The 14,841-nt window shown below is 39.9% G+C and overlaps 1 protein-coding gene across 1 annotated transcript in view; it reads left to right on the forward strand.

Annotated features, from left to right (window-relative positions):
* TG (thyroglobulin) overlaps window positions 1–14,841 on the forward strand; it is a 146,078-nt gene that overhangs the window by 108,878 nt on the left and 22,359 nt on the right. The window contains exons 42-43 of the mRNA XM_058833014.1: window positions 6,538–6,702; window positions 7,467–7,634. Of these exons, the coding sequence (XP_058688997.1) occupies window positions 6,538–6,702; window positions 7,467–7,634 (333 nt within the window). The remainder of the gene's footprint in view (window positions 1–6,537; window positions 6,703–7,466; window positions 7,635–14,841) is intronic.

Here is a 14,841-nt window from a genome sequence, read left to right on the forward strand (position 1 = left end):
ATGACACTCACTGACCTGATGAACAGTGTCTCTGGAATTACTAAAATATCATGGATTGGGGGGTGTGTGCATGTGGGAGTAGGCAGAGGCAGAGCCTTTTCCTGATCCTTCTCACCACCCTCTGCCCGAGGCTGCCTCTGATGGACTCAGTGCCTTTACAAGAAGTAAGCTTACATCCTAAGATGCACTTGGGAATGGGACAGGTCTCAGACTGAGCAGGAGAGATTGGTCACACTTAAGGAGAAATTGGACTTGCTTGATAGAACATGATCTGCTGGGAACACAGTAAATCTCAGGCACTGTTTGTATGGGTGCTTGTAGAGGAACTGATGAGTTTGTAGTGGAGGGCAGTAGACAGAATTCTCCATTTCCATGTAATTGCTGCCGGTTGCTTGTGGCTGTCTGCTCTTGTGCAATGATGAGAGCTGATTTGCCCTTTTGGTGCATTTAGCTAATACCTTGTTTCAAATAGGATAATTGATAAGGTAGTGTTAACATCTAAATGGAAGAAAGTGCTTGTATGAATTAAGTGGGGCTTTATATGTCATCTTAGAAATATTCATATCCTGTTATTCAGGTCACTAACCTGACACAGGCACTCTGTGAGTCACTTGTGAGAGGAACATTGTCCTTGCAGGGCTGCCTCTGATGTCAGCAAAGAGGGGTTTACAAAGGCTGATATATGAAAAAGAAATCTTCCTTTTTCAAAATGTTATTTTTGATATAAGAGAGAGAACTCATGCCTTCCCCCCATTTTTATATGGAAATTACAGTCTAGTAGACAATTATGGAGGGAAAAATGTTTCTTTCTCAGTCTCCCCTTCCATTGCTGGACTGACCTGACCGTTCCCTGTTACACCCCCTGTGCTGGTGTTTGCCAGCCAAATGTCTTAGCTGTGACAGAGACTCCCTGAGCTGCTCCCAAATCTTTCTATTTCTCCAGGCTCTTGAAGCCAGATTTCATTAAAACCTGGAAAAATGACATTAATGTCATCACACAGAGCCCTGAAACCTTGTTGTCTTGTAAGCACTTGTCACTATTTGATATTGGATACCTAAGGAAAAACAGTGAAGAACATTAGAAAACAACCCTGCAAGAAAGAAACAAATAGGGTCCAAATTGAAAACAACTTCTGAAAATATTTTAAATCCAGTCTGTTAAAGAATAACCTCCCAAACTAATTTGGAAAGTGAGTCAGTGGTCCCTTAGGTGCAGCTTGCTTATTTTTGTGGGGAGAAAAAACAGGATTTAAGCAGTATCTTTAATCTGGCATTAACTGAAACTGAAGACACCCTCAAACAGAAATAAAGTGCTGTTGCCTGTCCATGGAGTGATTATCCTTAGGCACAGACTACCAAGGAGAAGGCTGCAGTATCTGTTTCTCTGTGTCTCTGAGCCCAGTTTAAATGCTTCATGCAAGATCAGGCTTTGTGAAACACAAGCCGTGTTTTAAGTGATAGGAAGCACTTGAGCTCAGCAGTCAGGAAATGGAAGAGCCCTGGCTATCCCGGAGGTCAAACCAGATGGTCTGACAGATACTTCTGGCTGGGAACTGTGTGCATCTGAGCCTGGAGAGTGCCTATTTTTAACAAATAAAATATTGCTGTGCAGCTGGCTCGTTTGGGAAAGTAGAATTCTCAGGACGTTTCCTTGGTCTGTCTGTTTGCATTAGATGTCTTTTGATCTCATTTTTGGGTGGTGTTACTGTAATTGCTGTTTGCATTGCCTATAGCATGGCTCACAGAAAGCCTGCTTTGGTTGCAGCCATCAGAGAAGCTGCATTCACTTGCAGGGAGTGCATGTGTTCAGACAATGTGGCTCAAGAAAGAATTTCATTTTCACGTCAGTTTGGAAAAAACAAGAGGTCACGATGTGAGGAGAGGAAGCTGCATTTGGGTTTGTAGAGTGTTGGTGATAAAATCTAGTTCCAGTGACGTTTCTAATCATTAGATGTGTTCTGAATAATTTTTGAAAAGTTTTGCAGAAGTGAGCTTCCAAGCAAAATGAGGAATTAAAAGACATTCATCACTGCAGCTTATATGGCAATTGTCTTTTCCAGATATGTTGTGAGACAAAGATACAGAATACAGTGTGGTGGGTTGACTCTGGCTGGACCAGCTGCCCACTAAACCTCCTCTGTCACTGCCCTCCTCAGCTGGCAGGGGAGAGAAAATAAAATGAAATTCTCATGGGTCAAGATAAATACAGGGAGAGATCACCCACTGGTTACCATCACAGAGAGGGAAATTAAACTAATTTATTTTAATTAGTTTAATTTATTACCAATTAAACAGAGCAGGATAATGAGAAGGAAAGCATGATTATGACCATCTGGGATTTTCCACTCTCACTCTTCCTTGCAATACTGCAATTATTTAATTTAGGCTCCCTCACTACCAAAACGTGGCCACACAAACCAAACACAGGTCTATATATTATTTTATATCAACTCATCAGAACAGCAGCAAGAGCTCGTGGAGGTAGAATTGGGATGGCCAGGATAGCACCAATGAAAGTCTGTTGAGCTATGATGTCCCAAAATAAAAGTTTGCAAGAGGCACCAGCCTCACTCAGCCAGTCACAGCCTGATAACTAAGTGAGAGTTCACATAGTACTGATTCATTGCTTCTCACCTTTGTGAGCTGCAACATTTCCTGGTGTTTGAGTTTCTACTGTGTAGCTGAACCCCTAATACTGAAAAAGCAAATGAAGAAATACTGACAAAGCTCCTGGTCCCTCAACTAAATAGTACCGAAGGCTTTGCCTCCCATTTTCATTGCCATCACTTGTTGCCGTAGGTGGTGTTGCTCAAAACTGTAAAGTTCCTCCTATTCTATGGATTTTGGAGAGCAGTGTAATGATGTGGTTGTGGATTGTGTAACAAAGCTACAACTACTTCTTCTTAGCACTTTTGAACACTTTCGACTGGGTCAGTGTCAAAAATATCAATGGAACTTCCTCTGTCTCCTCTTCCCCCTTGTTGTGGGTCCATCTGCAAGGACAGCTAAAACAAGAAGTGTGTGTGGGCTCAGTTCCCTGTAAATCCCTTCTAAATCCCCTAGTGATGACAAGGTGGCTAATGACTAAATTTTATTGTATATGTAATTTTTTTAGAGATTCACTTTCAAAAAACAACTCTTCTGGGATATCTGAAGATATCACTTGTTAGTTTTAAAAGTGAATTTTTTAGCTCTTGTGTTATAGGTACAGGAGAATTCCTGGAGAATTAAAAAACAGAGGAGTAACAAAAAGAACACAGTGTTTGTTATTCTTGAGCTGATCTCATGATTTTTGGTTTTCTGATTCATGATTCTGTCATGTTGATGGTAATATGGGTGTCATGCAATGGAAATAAACAGGCCCTCCACTATTTCTGCTTCTGCCTAAGTGGTCCTGTTTTTTAAAGTACACAAGTCTCCATTACTGGTTGCTGGGATTAATCACACAAATAAATTACAGTTTTATAGGAAAAGAGAGAACTGCTAAGTGTAGCTCTGTTATTCTCTATGTCCTGAGCCTACCTGTAATGTGGATTCAGTGTTTAGGGAAGATTTCTGTTTGATGTGATACCTGCAGGCTCAAAAAAGAAAGAAAATTAGTTCTGAGCAGTGCCAGCTTCTGTTCTCACTTATTTGTTCCTGAAGGGGCTTTTTTTGGCAATAATGAAGAAACAGCGACCCTGAATTTTGATGTGAAATTATAAAATGGAGAACTGGCGCAGTTTTGCTTGCATAATTTCTACCCTAAGAGGAGCCACGTTTCTTAAGCCTGGAACATATTTTGGATGCACCTGGAAAGGAAACATAATGGTATTGTTTTCAAATATTCTTTGAACAATGCCTTGTGTTTCTCTATCCCATGCTTCCAGTCCCAGTAAAAATTAAATATGATTGAAAGTAGTAGATACCCCATCTCTTTCAAATCCCAAAGATTTGGTCTCTTTCAAACCCTAGATGCAAGACTTGTTTCCTGAATATGGGTGTTACCAAAGAAAGCAAACATGGAAAATGGAAAAAAAAGTACAGAATAAATAGCAAATAAACCTGTTGTAACCACTCACAGAAAGAAAATATCCACAGCCAGACTGAGGCTCTGACAAGCTCTTCTCCCCTCAGAAATGTATTTGCAGAAGTTTGGGGGCTTTGTTTTACTTACTGAGCTTTGACTGTATCTATTGCCAGCCCATACACATCCCATGCTCTGACGTGAACATTTGCCTGCCCAGGCTTTTAGTTCTGTCCCTGCAGTAGAGAACTTGGAGGACATTTCTATCCAGAACCTTTTTCAGTCTTTGTTTTAGTCAATACATGACCTCAGGGCAATCTTTCAGGGTGTAGATACCCAAGACAGGGTAACTTTGCATAGCTTTTAGACTCTCCGGGAGGAAATGTGTTCACACACACGAGGATGCGTTGCTTGGTTCCAGTGAATTTTTGGATTCCATGTATCATCTGATTTCAGTACTCTTTCCCTACCAAACTTGGCATTTTCATAGGGCAACTTCAGAATTTCCACAGAAACTGACATTTTCAAAATTTGTGAAACTTCTGGAGTTCAGGGAACTGAAGCCTTTTAATTTGTTATGATTTTGATTTGCTTTGTTTTAAATGAATGCCATTTGAAGGTACTGGGCACTTGATAAAGTATGCTGAGCACGTTCAGATCTGATGTGGAAGAATATGTTTGCCAGATTAGTGGGCAAATATTGTGCAGTCCTGGATTTAATTTTTCTGCTGTATTGAGGGGGCTCATAATTCCTTGCTTTTCATAAAATGCAAGGAAGCTCCTCTTCTGAGGGAAGCTGCCATGGTGTGTTATCCCTTTTCTAGTCTTACTCATCATAGCCCTGATGAACATGCCCTTCCAAAGGCCAGGTTAAAATACCTGGTTCTCACTCTGTGTGCTGGGAACCCACCCACAGACCAGACAGTCTCATCAAAGATATTTTTCTTTCTCCCTCATGATCAGCTGAGTCAGTGCACCTAGTCAGCAGCTGGCAAATATCGTGCCTTAGAAACACAAAATAGGCCACTGCAAATCCCATGAGAGGATAAAGCCCATTGCTCACTTGAGTTCTCAATCAAAATTGAGTGTGGAAGTGAACAATAAGACCAAGTGGAGTTTATTTCTTCATTCTTCTTGAAACTCAAGGTGGCCCTTACTGTGGCCCAGATTAAAAAATTAGGTTTTTCCTTTACTTATCTGCAACCATCTTCATCTCAATCACTAAGCTAATAACAGTGCTTGCTTTCCAGATCTGTTAAAAAATAAGAGAAACCTTTCAGGAGGGTAGTAGCACTGGAAATTCTGCACGCAGTGAGCTAAAGAGACTGTCTCTGCATCCAAACAATAACCTCTTTCTCATTATTTTTGGAAACCAATTTCTCTAGTTGTGAGCAATGGTATCCCATTAGTATCAATGGCTCTGCTTGTTTGAAATATAAAAAAAGTCCTGGGTGCTGGCCAAGGCTTCAGAGATTTCTTTGGGCTCAGAGGTTTGAGACAATTTCAATTTGAAGATTTGCTGTTTGTTTCCTGATTCTTTTTAGCTTGCTTGTCAAGACTTGTAGTTATGCTTTGAACAAATTCAGTAAAAATTAAGTTAATCAGTTCAATAGATCGGGGTCTTTCATATCATGCATCTAGGTTGTGGGGTTTTTTAGAGGACAGAAGCTAATTTTAGCATCTATTATCAGTAAACTGATGCAAATGTTTGGAAATTAGTCATTTGAACCATGTCAGAGCTATTCCAACCTTTCTGTTCTAGGTCAGATCTTATCAAATTCAAGTGAATTTATCTGCATTGTCAACAAGTAGTTTTCATGTTTACTCAAAAATGTTGTGCCATCCTTTCTTGTTAAGAACATTTGCTATATTGGCACAGCTGTAGGAAGAATATGAAGAGTCTGGGGTGGAGACTGGACTGTAGCCTGTGCTCTGGTTTTGATCTTCATGCCCTGGTTAATCTTCTGCAGTTTCCTTTAGTCTTTTGCTCCTACTTCTCAGCTCATAGCACTTCCAGAGCCTTGTGCTAGTTATCTTTGGTTTCTAGCCAAAGTGGATTTACACTCAATGTGAATACTTCATGCTCATTTGTCCTTGTACCAGCATTGTCCCGAGGTAGAAACAGCTCTTTGTGGACATCACACCTGCTCTCAGTTCTTGTTTATCAGAGCTGTGGTAAAACTCCATTTATTCTCCCCTTGTAAGATGGGCTCTCCCTTCCCTCATGTACCTCACAGCACCTTCTTGATATCTGCTTCTGTCTCAATATTTCTCCTTCCACCAAAGTTTTTGGGAAGGTTTGTGGTTTGGTTAGAGATATAATATAGACACTTAGAATTTTCCAAAATAACCGTTGGCAGAGCTGAGAACAGCCTAACTTCACTTTCATCTTTAGAACTCATTTTAGTTTAAAAGCCAGGGTTTTACATTCTGCACATGGACAGATTTTGCTTCTCATCTTTTTTACCTGCACCAGGAAACCAGGTGTTCTGACAACATATGTTGACTGATATTGTGGGTTTTTTTTCTAGGGAGGTTCAGCTTTTTCTCCAGCATCCATAATTACTACAAGGAGAGCACAGACCCAAGCAGCAGCCCTGGCTGAAGATGTGGGATGCCCTTCATCCACCAGTGAGGAAATTGTAGCCTGCCTTCGCCAGTTGCCTGCTCGTGTCCTCAATGATGCTCAAACTAAGGTACAACGTAGAAAACATATGCCATTGGCAAGGAATCAGAAAGTTTCCATTCACACAAAACTGTGAGAAAGCTTAAAAAATAATTTAGTCTGAATCCTTGTGGAAGAGGAACCAGATTATTTTTGGTGGAAGGAAGTTGTTGTCAATGACATCCAGCTCTGAGCTATGAATACTCACAGTTTGATTCTCCTTTAGACTAAATTCCTCTTACACTGCTTTAATCATGTCCTCTGAAAAAATCTAAATATTGTTTTTTGCCTTCTTTCAGTTCCCTCTTGCCTGCCACTGGGTGTTACTCTAGAGGAGAGTCAAATGTCTCTAGCTTTAATAACAGAATTTATGCAGAAACCAAAGCAGGATGGGATGTCAGTATTCTGTATTTGAAGTGGGAGGCTTGTGAAAGCTGCAGTATAAATAATTCTAGAGATGGATCCTTTACCCACAAATTAAAACACTTACTGGCAATAAGTTTTCTAATGAGGACCAGCATGGAGTCAATCCTTAGTTTAAAACAACATTTATGTGACTAAAAGACTATAATTTTTCTTGGCCTCTTTACTTTGTTTCTCCTACTGAGACTGTCAGCAAAATCATTGTTTCCTATCGATATATATATATAATATAAGCTTGCACTTATATTACCTGGTCAGTTGTTCACTTGAAGGGAATCAGATCAGTTGAACTAAGCATAAATAAAATAGAATTTAAAGGGTAAGCTGAATTAATGGCACAATTCTTGCTCTTTTTTTTTTTTGCCAACATAGCTTCTAGCTATAAGTGGCCCATTCCAATACTGGGGTCCAGTGATGGATGGAATTTACCTCCGGGAACCTTTGGCTAAAGCCCTGCAGCGCCCTGAGCTTCAGAAAGTAGATCTGCTCATTGGAAGTGCTCAGCAAGATGGTCTCATCAGCAGAGCCAAGGCAATTAAGGTAGGAAGACACTCACTGTTAATGAACCGATGGTATCACAGTCATTACAGTGACAACAGTAATCATATGCAGCCTGGAGAGATGCTCTCTGATTTCTGCAAGTTGTGAATTATGCTCCATAGAAATATGCAAATGCATTGTCCTTCTCTGGCCAGTCTTGGTCAGGATGACTAATGGCATAATAATATTTGTTGATTAATATTTCTGTGGGAGATAGGAAAAGGTAAGAGACCAGAAGTGATTTAGTATTTATGTTCTATTGTCCTTAAAATCCTATTTATATTTCAATCCCAGTAGTATCTCACAAAGAAAAAAGCAACTTGATTATAAATTTCTTCAATGTGCAGCAGGATTAAGTCAGAATTTGAGGTTTGTTTTCCTTTGTTGTCTCCTAGAAGTACATTTTCTTGTAAAGATGATTGTGAGTATGGCCTAACTGTAATAAAGAGCAGCACTGGCCTGATGTGTGGTCTAAATTTCCTTACTGAAACTGGTGAAAAAAGAAAATAATTTTGTCCATGCTTGCAATATCTTACAATAACTCTGTGGATTTCACCTCTTAGAAGGCAGTGAAATGTCAGTCCCAGATTCTCTTTTCTGGTAGCCAATAGCACATGGACCAATTTAATTCAGAATTAATGGTCCACCTGAATTAAGTTCATATTACTTGTTTACTTTCTATCAGAACTTTCCTTCTCTTTTTTCATATATTTTTCTCATTTGGAATCAATTTCAAGAGAAAGTCATAGGAGAAAGGCACAGAAGATAGTGCAGATAATGATGACAGAAGAGGCCTGCAGATAATGATCCAGACCCTGTGAGAGAGGAGAAAACCTCAGTGACCTCATTACAAGTCCTGTGATGAAGATTAGGAAGTGAAATTCTTTCCTTTACCACTGTTTGTGCATGAGACAGTTGTTTGCAAAATTGAGATGAAATTCCATGTTGTATTAAAATTTTTGCAACAAATCATGGTGTTGATGAAAGGCACAAGTGCTAAATCCCAGCATGGTCAGTTTGAAATGAAAAGAAAAAACACTTGCAACTGAGAGTTTAGCAGAAAAATGTTACCTGTCCAAAAATAAAATCTGAAATATCTTTTTTATTTAAAGGCTTGCAGAAAATAAGGTTGGAAGGGAACTCAGTAAGTTGGTGCAACTCAACCATAAGAAAGTGTCATATCTACTGATGATTTTTTTAATGCACTTTTTCCTCTATGGCTATTTTTCTGTGGCTTCAGGTTTTTGGGACTTGAGGGAATAGGAATGCTTTGACCAGTCTTTATACCTGTCTGGGTTGTTTTCTTAAAGACTTGCTGCAAGGTTGAATTTTCCTGATTTCTCCCTTTTCAACACAGGGTATTAATTGCTGGGAAAGTGTAATGCTTCTTCCATCACTGAGCTGCTTCAGAACTTTAATTCTCCAGGTCCTCAGCAGCATTTCTATGTGCCAGCCATGACCATGTATGGTTGCAGTCAGTCTGATGATGAATCCTGGATAAGCCACAGATATATTTAGCAATGGTGACAAAAACTAGTGCAAATGGTGGTTGTTACTTGGAAGTCTGTGCCCCATTTCCTCTGTCATAAATGTCACCAGAGGTCTTTAACCTGTGCTAAATGTCCTCTCCTCACAATAGACCTCAAAGACTTGAGACAATCCATGTCATATCCCAATCATCTACATTACTAATTTTAAGGGTTCCTTTGAGGTAAATCTTACTTACACCTCTCTAGGAATAGCCAAAGCTGGTTTTACTGGTACACTAAGGAGTGTGGGAAGACTTAGCTGGTGGACAGAGTACTGAACTGGACTTGGGGAACCAAGGCATAATTACTAGTTTGCCTTTGACAATGCCCAAAGTATTTAATCTGTTCTAAAAAGAGGGAACCAAACCTCCCTGGGGTGAAAATCCACCTCTGTCTGTGTTCCTGCTCTGCAGAGAGAAGATCCATCCATGTATTTCAGTAGATAAACATAGCTAAAAGGTGCTCTGGCAAGCACATGGAACTGGCAAAGTCCTAATTTCCATCTTCTTTAGGATTGATGATTTCAGTGTAGAGAGTGTGAAGAGTGAGGGGTAAAAACATTTAACTCCTACTGACTTTCTCTACCAGTTCTTGGGAATAACTGTGCTGGGCAATTCAGTCAAGGACTTGCTCTAGTAATCCTGATTTCTCTTAGTTTTGATCATGTAAATGGTAAGGAGACACTTTTAGCCATTTGGATGCAAGCAAGCTTGAGACATGATGGAAAGCTTATCACCTTAGACTGAAGTTGCATGTAAGTGTTGTAAGTGTTATAAACTCTTCACACTCCTCACATAGAAGTGAGAGAGAAACCTCTAGACTGCAAGCAGACCAGAAGGTGGAAAATGCAGTTGGCACCATGTTATTCTGTGGGATCTTACTGGCCTTGGGTTACACTGGGTGTCTCTGAACTCCCACTGCAACACTGCACTTGTGCCTATTAAGGTCTTTGCTATTAAAAATGTATCAGTAAGACAGAAGGTACCACTCATGTGCTAGCAAAACATTTATGTGCAATTTGCTTACAATTAAAGGCTGAGGTCTCTCAGTTTGCAGCAGAGAGTATGCCCATGAAATGTCCATTTTGTGGCATTCACTGAAATGCTTATTCATGTGAACTGAGACAGATTCATCACTTCCTGGAGCACTTCCTCCTCATCCTCAGTGCAGCCATCACAAGGTTGAAACTAAGTGAGAAACAAAGCAGAGTTTGTTAAGGGAATGGCAAGTGGCACCATAATGCACTAATATGTGACATATGGAGTGGTTAAGCCTGAACCCATTCACTGCAATTCCCATGGCAGACCTTCAGGGAATATTAGCTTTGAGCAGTCATAGATTAGGGCAGCTGAGCAGAAACCTCTAAAAATGTTGATTTCAATTCCCAACTGGACAAAATTTTGTCCCTGTCCTATATGTGATGCTCAGGCGGGAGGACCTAATGGCATTACATTTATGGATTCACTCATGCTGCTCTATGTCTGTGTTCATCTGTATATGCATGGAGGTCAGTATAGCCCAGACTGTATCCTCCACTTCTTAAGTACCTACTATGTAATCTCCACATTGCGAGGATTTTGGTGAAAGACTGAGGCTGTAATTCATGTATTTATTTTCTTTTTCTTTTCCTCCTTAGTATAATCTAGTTGGATGCAGAACCCAAACCCAGGATATAGGGGAATAAGTAGATAGAAATCTAGTTTATTTACCTCAGTTAAGCAAAGAGAACTACCATCCTGCACTTTATTACAGTCAGTTAATTTCTTTATGGAAAAAGGTATTCAGCAATATACAACAGGTGGTAGATATGTGTATATTTATTGTAATGACCAGGGGAGAAATGTCTCCATAAATGCCATCAGTGAGGAGAATGGGCTGAACTCTTTACTTCATATCAAAACTAGTTAGAATTCTTGGAAGACTCTGCTGAATCGTGGCAGGTCTTTCACCATCTCTTGTGACAGTGTTTGTCAAAAGCCATTTAAAGCCCAAGATCTGTACGTGCACTGTTAGCATTATCACTGTTCCAGTTTGTCGGAAAAGTACATTTTTCCCCTTGGAAGATGTAAATATTTGGTCTGCCTACTGCTACAATTTCCTTTTAAGTGAAACCCTGGGCCAGTTTCACTCATATGCTCCATAAGCTATCCTGCAGCAACAAGAACAGTAAGCAGTATTTAACTCATTATTTAGGCAGTTTATGGTTTTGAATCATCAGAAGAGTAGAAAGAAGTGCACCTGCTGCTTTTAATAATTTTCTTAAATACTTACTTAGAAAATCCCATTATAACTCTGAGGCCAATTCCTAATGCCTCTTTAAAAGTCAGCAAAATTATTTTGCATGATGTGCAGCTGTTTCTATTAATCTGGTAGCAGCTGTTGTATCTACTGTGATTTGAAAATTGTTCCTTGGTCATATATTTTATAATGGGAACATATGTTGGACATGGAAAATCGGTTGAATTGAATGTTTCTCAGAAGTTAAAATATTTTGTCCTTTTAATATTTAATGAATTTTACTTTTAACATTGTTTTGATTTTGGCTATTATCTTTAAGTCAGATGTTTAAATTATACTGTAGCCAAAGCAGTGCTTAAGAAATTGTTTCAGGTTGTGCTATTTTGGTGCTGTTTGAGGGATTAAAATCCTTACCATCTTACCATCTTCTCTTTATCATCCATCTCTGCCTGAGCCCTCTTTCATGAGTCAACATGTCTTGAGGGCCCCACAGTGCTATATTTTATATATATATATATATATATATATATATATATATATATATATGAAATTATTCTGAGAAAATTGCAGTTTTTGGGGCATTTTGAAGACCGCAGAAATCCGTACATAGGTACAGTGAATCATAGAATCATACAGTAGAATCACAGAATATGCTGAGTTGGAAGGGACCTTTCAAGATTGAGTGCAACTTGTGTCCCTGCCCAGGACAGCCCAAGAGTCCCACTGCGTGCCTGAGAGCATTGAGCAAACACTTGTTGAAATCAGACAGGCTCAGTGCTGTGACTGTTCCAATGCCCAGCCACCCTCTGGGTGAAGAACCTTTTCCTGACATTCACCTAAACCTTCCCTGACACTACTTCAGGTCATTCCCTTAGGTCCTGTCGTTGTTCATGAGAGTGAAAAGATGAGTCCCTGCCTGTCCACTTCCACTCACAAAGAAATTGTAACTGCAAGGAGGTCTCCCCTCAGTCTCCTCCAGGCTGAAGAGACCAAGTGACCTCAGCTGCTCCTCATATGCCTTCTCCTCCAGACCCTTCACCATCTTTGTGACCCTTCTTTGAATGCTCTCTTAAAATCTTTTTTATATTGCCTTTTTATATTATATTAGAATAATATTATCATTATATTATTATGTTATTACTATATTATATTATTATATATTATATAGTATACTATACTATATATAGTATATTATCTATTATCTATTATATAATTATCATATTGTTTATATTATTGCAGATTTTTATATTTAAAACTGCACTAAGTTTTTGAGGTAAGGCAGCCCCAGTGCAGAGCAGAGCAGGACATTCCCCTGCCTTGCCCTGCCAATTTAGTGTCATCAGCAAACTTCCTTTGAGTTCTGTGCCCAGGTCATTAAAGAAGATGCTGAAAAGAGCTGGGCCGAGGATGGAGCCCTGCAGAACCCCTCTAGGGACCAGCCACCAGCCTGATGTCACCCCATTCCATGCACCCCTTGGTGCCTGACCCATCAGTCAGCTGCTCACCAATCATGTATCACAGTAACTCAGCTGAAAGCTGGACATCTTGTCCTGAAGGATTGTGTGAGAGGCAGCATCAAAAGCTTTGCTGAAATCCAAAGAGATTACATCTACTGGCTTTCCCAGATCAGCTAGGTGGGTTACTTCCTCATAAAAGGAAATCAGGTTTGATAGGCAGGACTTTCCCCTCATGAAGCTGTGCTGTCTTTCAGGTGTTTCTGTGTTTCAGAATAATCTCCATAACTTTACCAGGCACTGAAGTGAGACTGACAGGCCTGTAGTTCCCTGGGTCCTCCTTGTCCTTCTTTAAAACTGGGACAATGTTCATCAACTTCCAGTTAGCTGGGGCCTCTCCTGATTCCCAAGACTCCCAAAAATCATCAAGAGAGACCTTGGAATACCATGAGCCAGCTCATTGAGGATTCTCAGCTGAATCCCGTCAGGCCCCATGGATTTGTAGGGATCCAGCTGGAGCAGCAGATCCCACACCATTTCAGTCGACTGGGAGTTGATCATTCTCACAGTCATGGTCTTCCAGCTCAGGGCACTGAGGCCCTCATTGTCCATCATCAGTGTTGAAGACAGAGGCAAAGAAAGTGTTGAACATCTCTGCCTTGTCCATGTCCCTGTGGAGGAAGTGACCATCTTTAGTCAGGAAAGGGTCAATGTTATTTCTACACTGCCTTTTTTCATTAATATATTTGAAAAACAGTTTTTATTGCCCCTCACATTTCTGGCAGTTTCCCCTCCACTTGAGCTGTGGCCAAATGAACTCTCTCCCTACAGTGGCAAGCAGCATTTCTGTATCCTTCCCTTATCACCTTGCTTCAACTGGCTATACACCTTCCTTTTTTGCCAAGCCAGCCTTCTGCCTCTTCTCATTGACTTCTGACATTAAATACCTAGGGCTGACCACACTGAGTAAATCAAAGGGCTGTTCAGCACAAAATGCTGTTTTCAGCAGTGGTTAAAAGAGGCTGTTTGTAAGAATAGGGAAAGCAAATCTGGTACTTCTGGTAAAAACTCTCCAAACCTCTAGCACTTCACAGCTCAGGGACTTCCTATCCTGAACTTATCCTCCTGTATTTAATAACTACCAAATGATTTTGGTATTAGATTTTCTTTTTAATTCAAAGACTTTTCCATGAAACTTAATTTTCACCAATTTTTAGCAATTACAAAAACATTTGACAGGGAGTTTGTCACCTTAACCATATGTTGGTGTATGATGATCCATCTTCTTCTCTGTGGTTTTCAACTATAACCTTTATTTGATACTTGACCATTGATGAGACAGTGATGGATCACTTCTTAAGTTCATAATCAATTCCCTAAGGTTTTTCTCACTTAGTTTCTCTCTGGTTTAAGTATCCATGACAAGAGTAGAACAAATTGTTAACAAAGTTAACAAATCCCTTTTAAAAAGCCAACCATGCATGAAAGTTGCTTTTATGAGTTGATTTATACTCAGGAGATTGGGCTTTGCTCTGACATGGAAAAGTATCTTTTCTCACCCACAAATTCTAATCCCAGTCTTCAAATGAGAGATTGTTAACTAAACAAAGCAATACTTCTGCTGGTTAGGAGCAACCTGAACTGATGTGTTCCGAAGCTGTGATAGAAAAATTGCTTTTGAATTCAATGAACTTGCAGTCTGATCTTCAGTGATCATTTCTATTTCCTGCAGAAGAATATATGCGTGTCCTTACTGGTTCTAAGCTGAATGATTTAGCAGGCAAGAGTGCTGTGCAGTTTCATATGTGGCATTTGTGCACATGAAGTGACGTGACAGGAGTGAGCTCCCCATCTTTTTCAAAGTACAGCTGTATTACTAAAGCTGGCACCACATGACTCTTTCACATTGCATGGGCCAAAATCCAGCAAAAGAAGAATCTATTAAAAATACAAGGAAAATTGCCAAGATCTTCTTGGACCTTGGAA

Source organism: Poecile atricapillus, chromosome 2 (assembly GCF_030490865.1).
Source record: "Poecile atricapillus isolate bPoeAtr1 chromosome 2, bPoeAtr1.hap1, whole genome shotgun sequence".
Taxonomy (NCBI): domain Eukaryota; kingdom Metazoa; phylum Chordata; class Aves; order Passeriformes; family Paridae; genus Poecile; species Poecile atricapillus.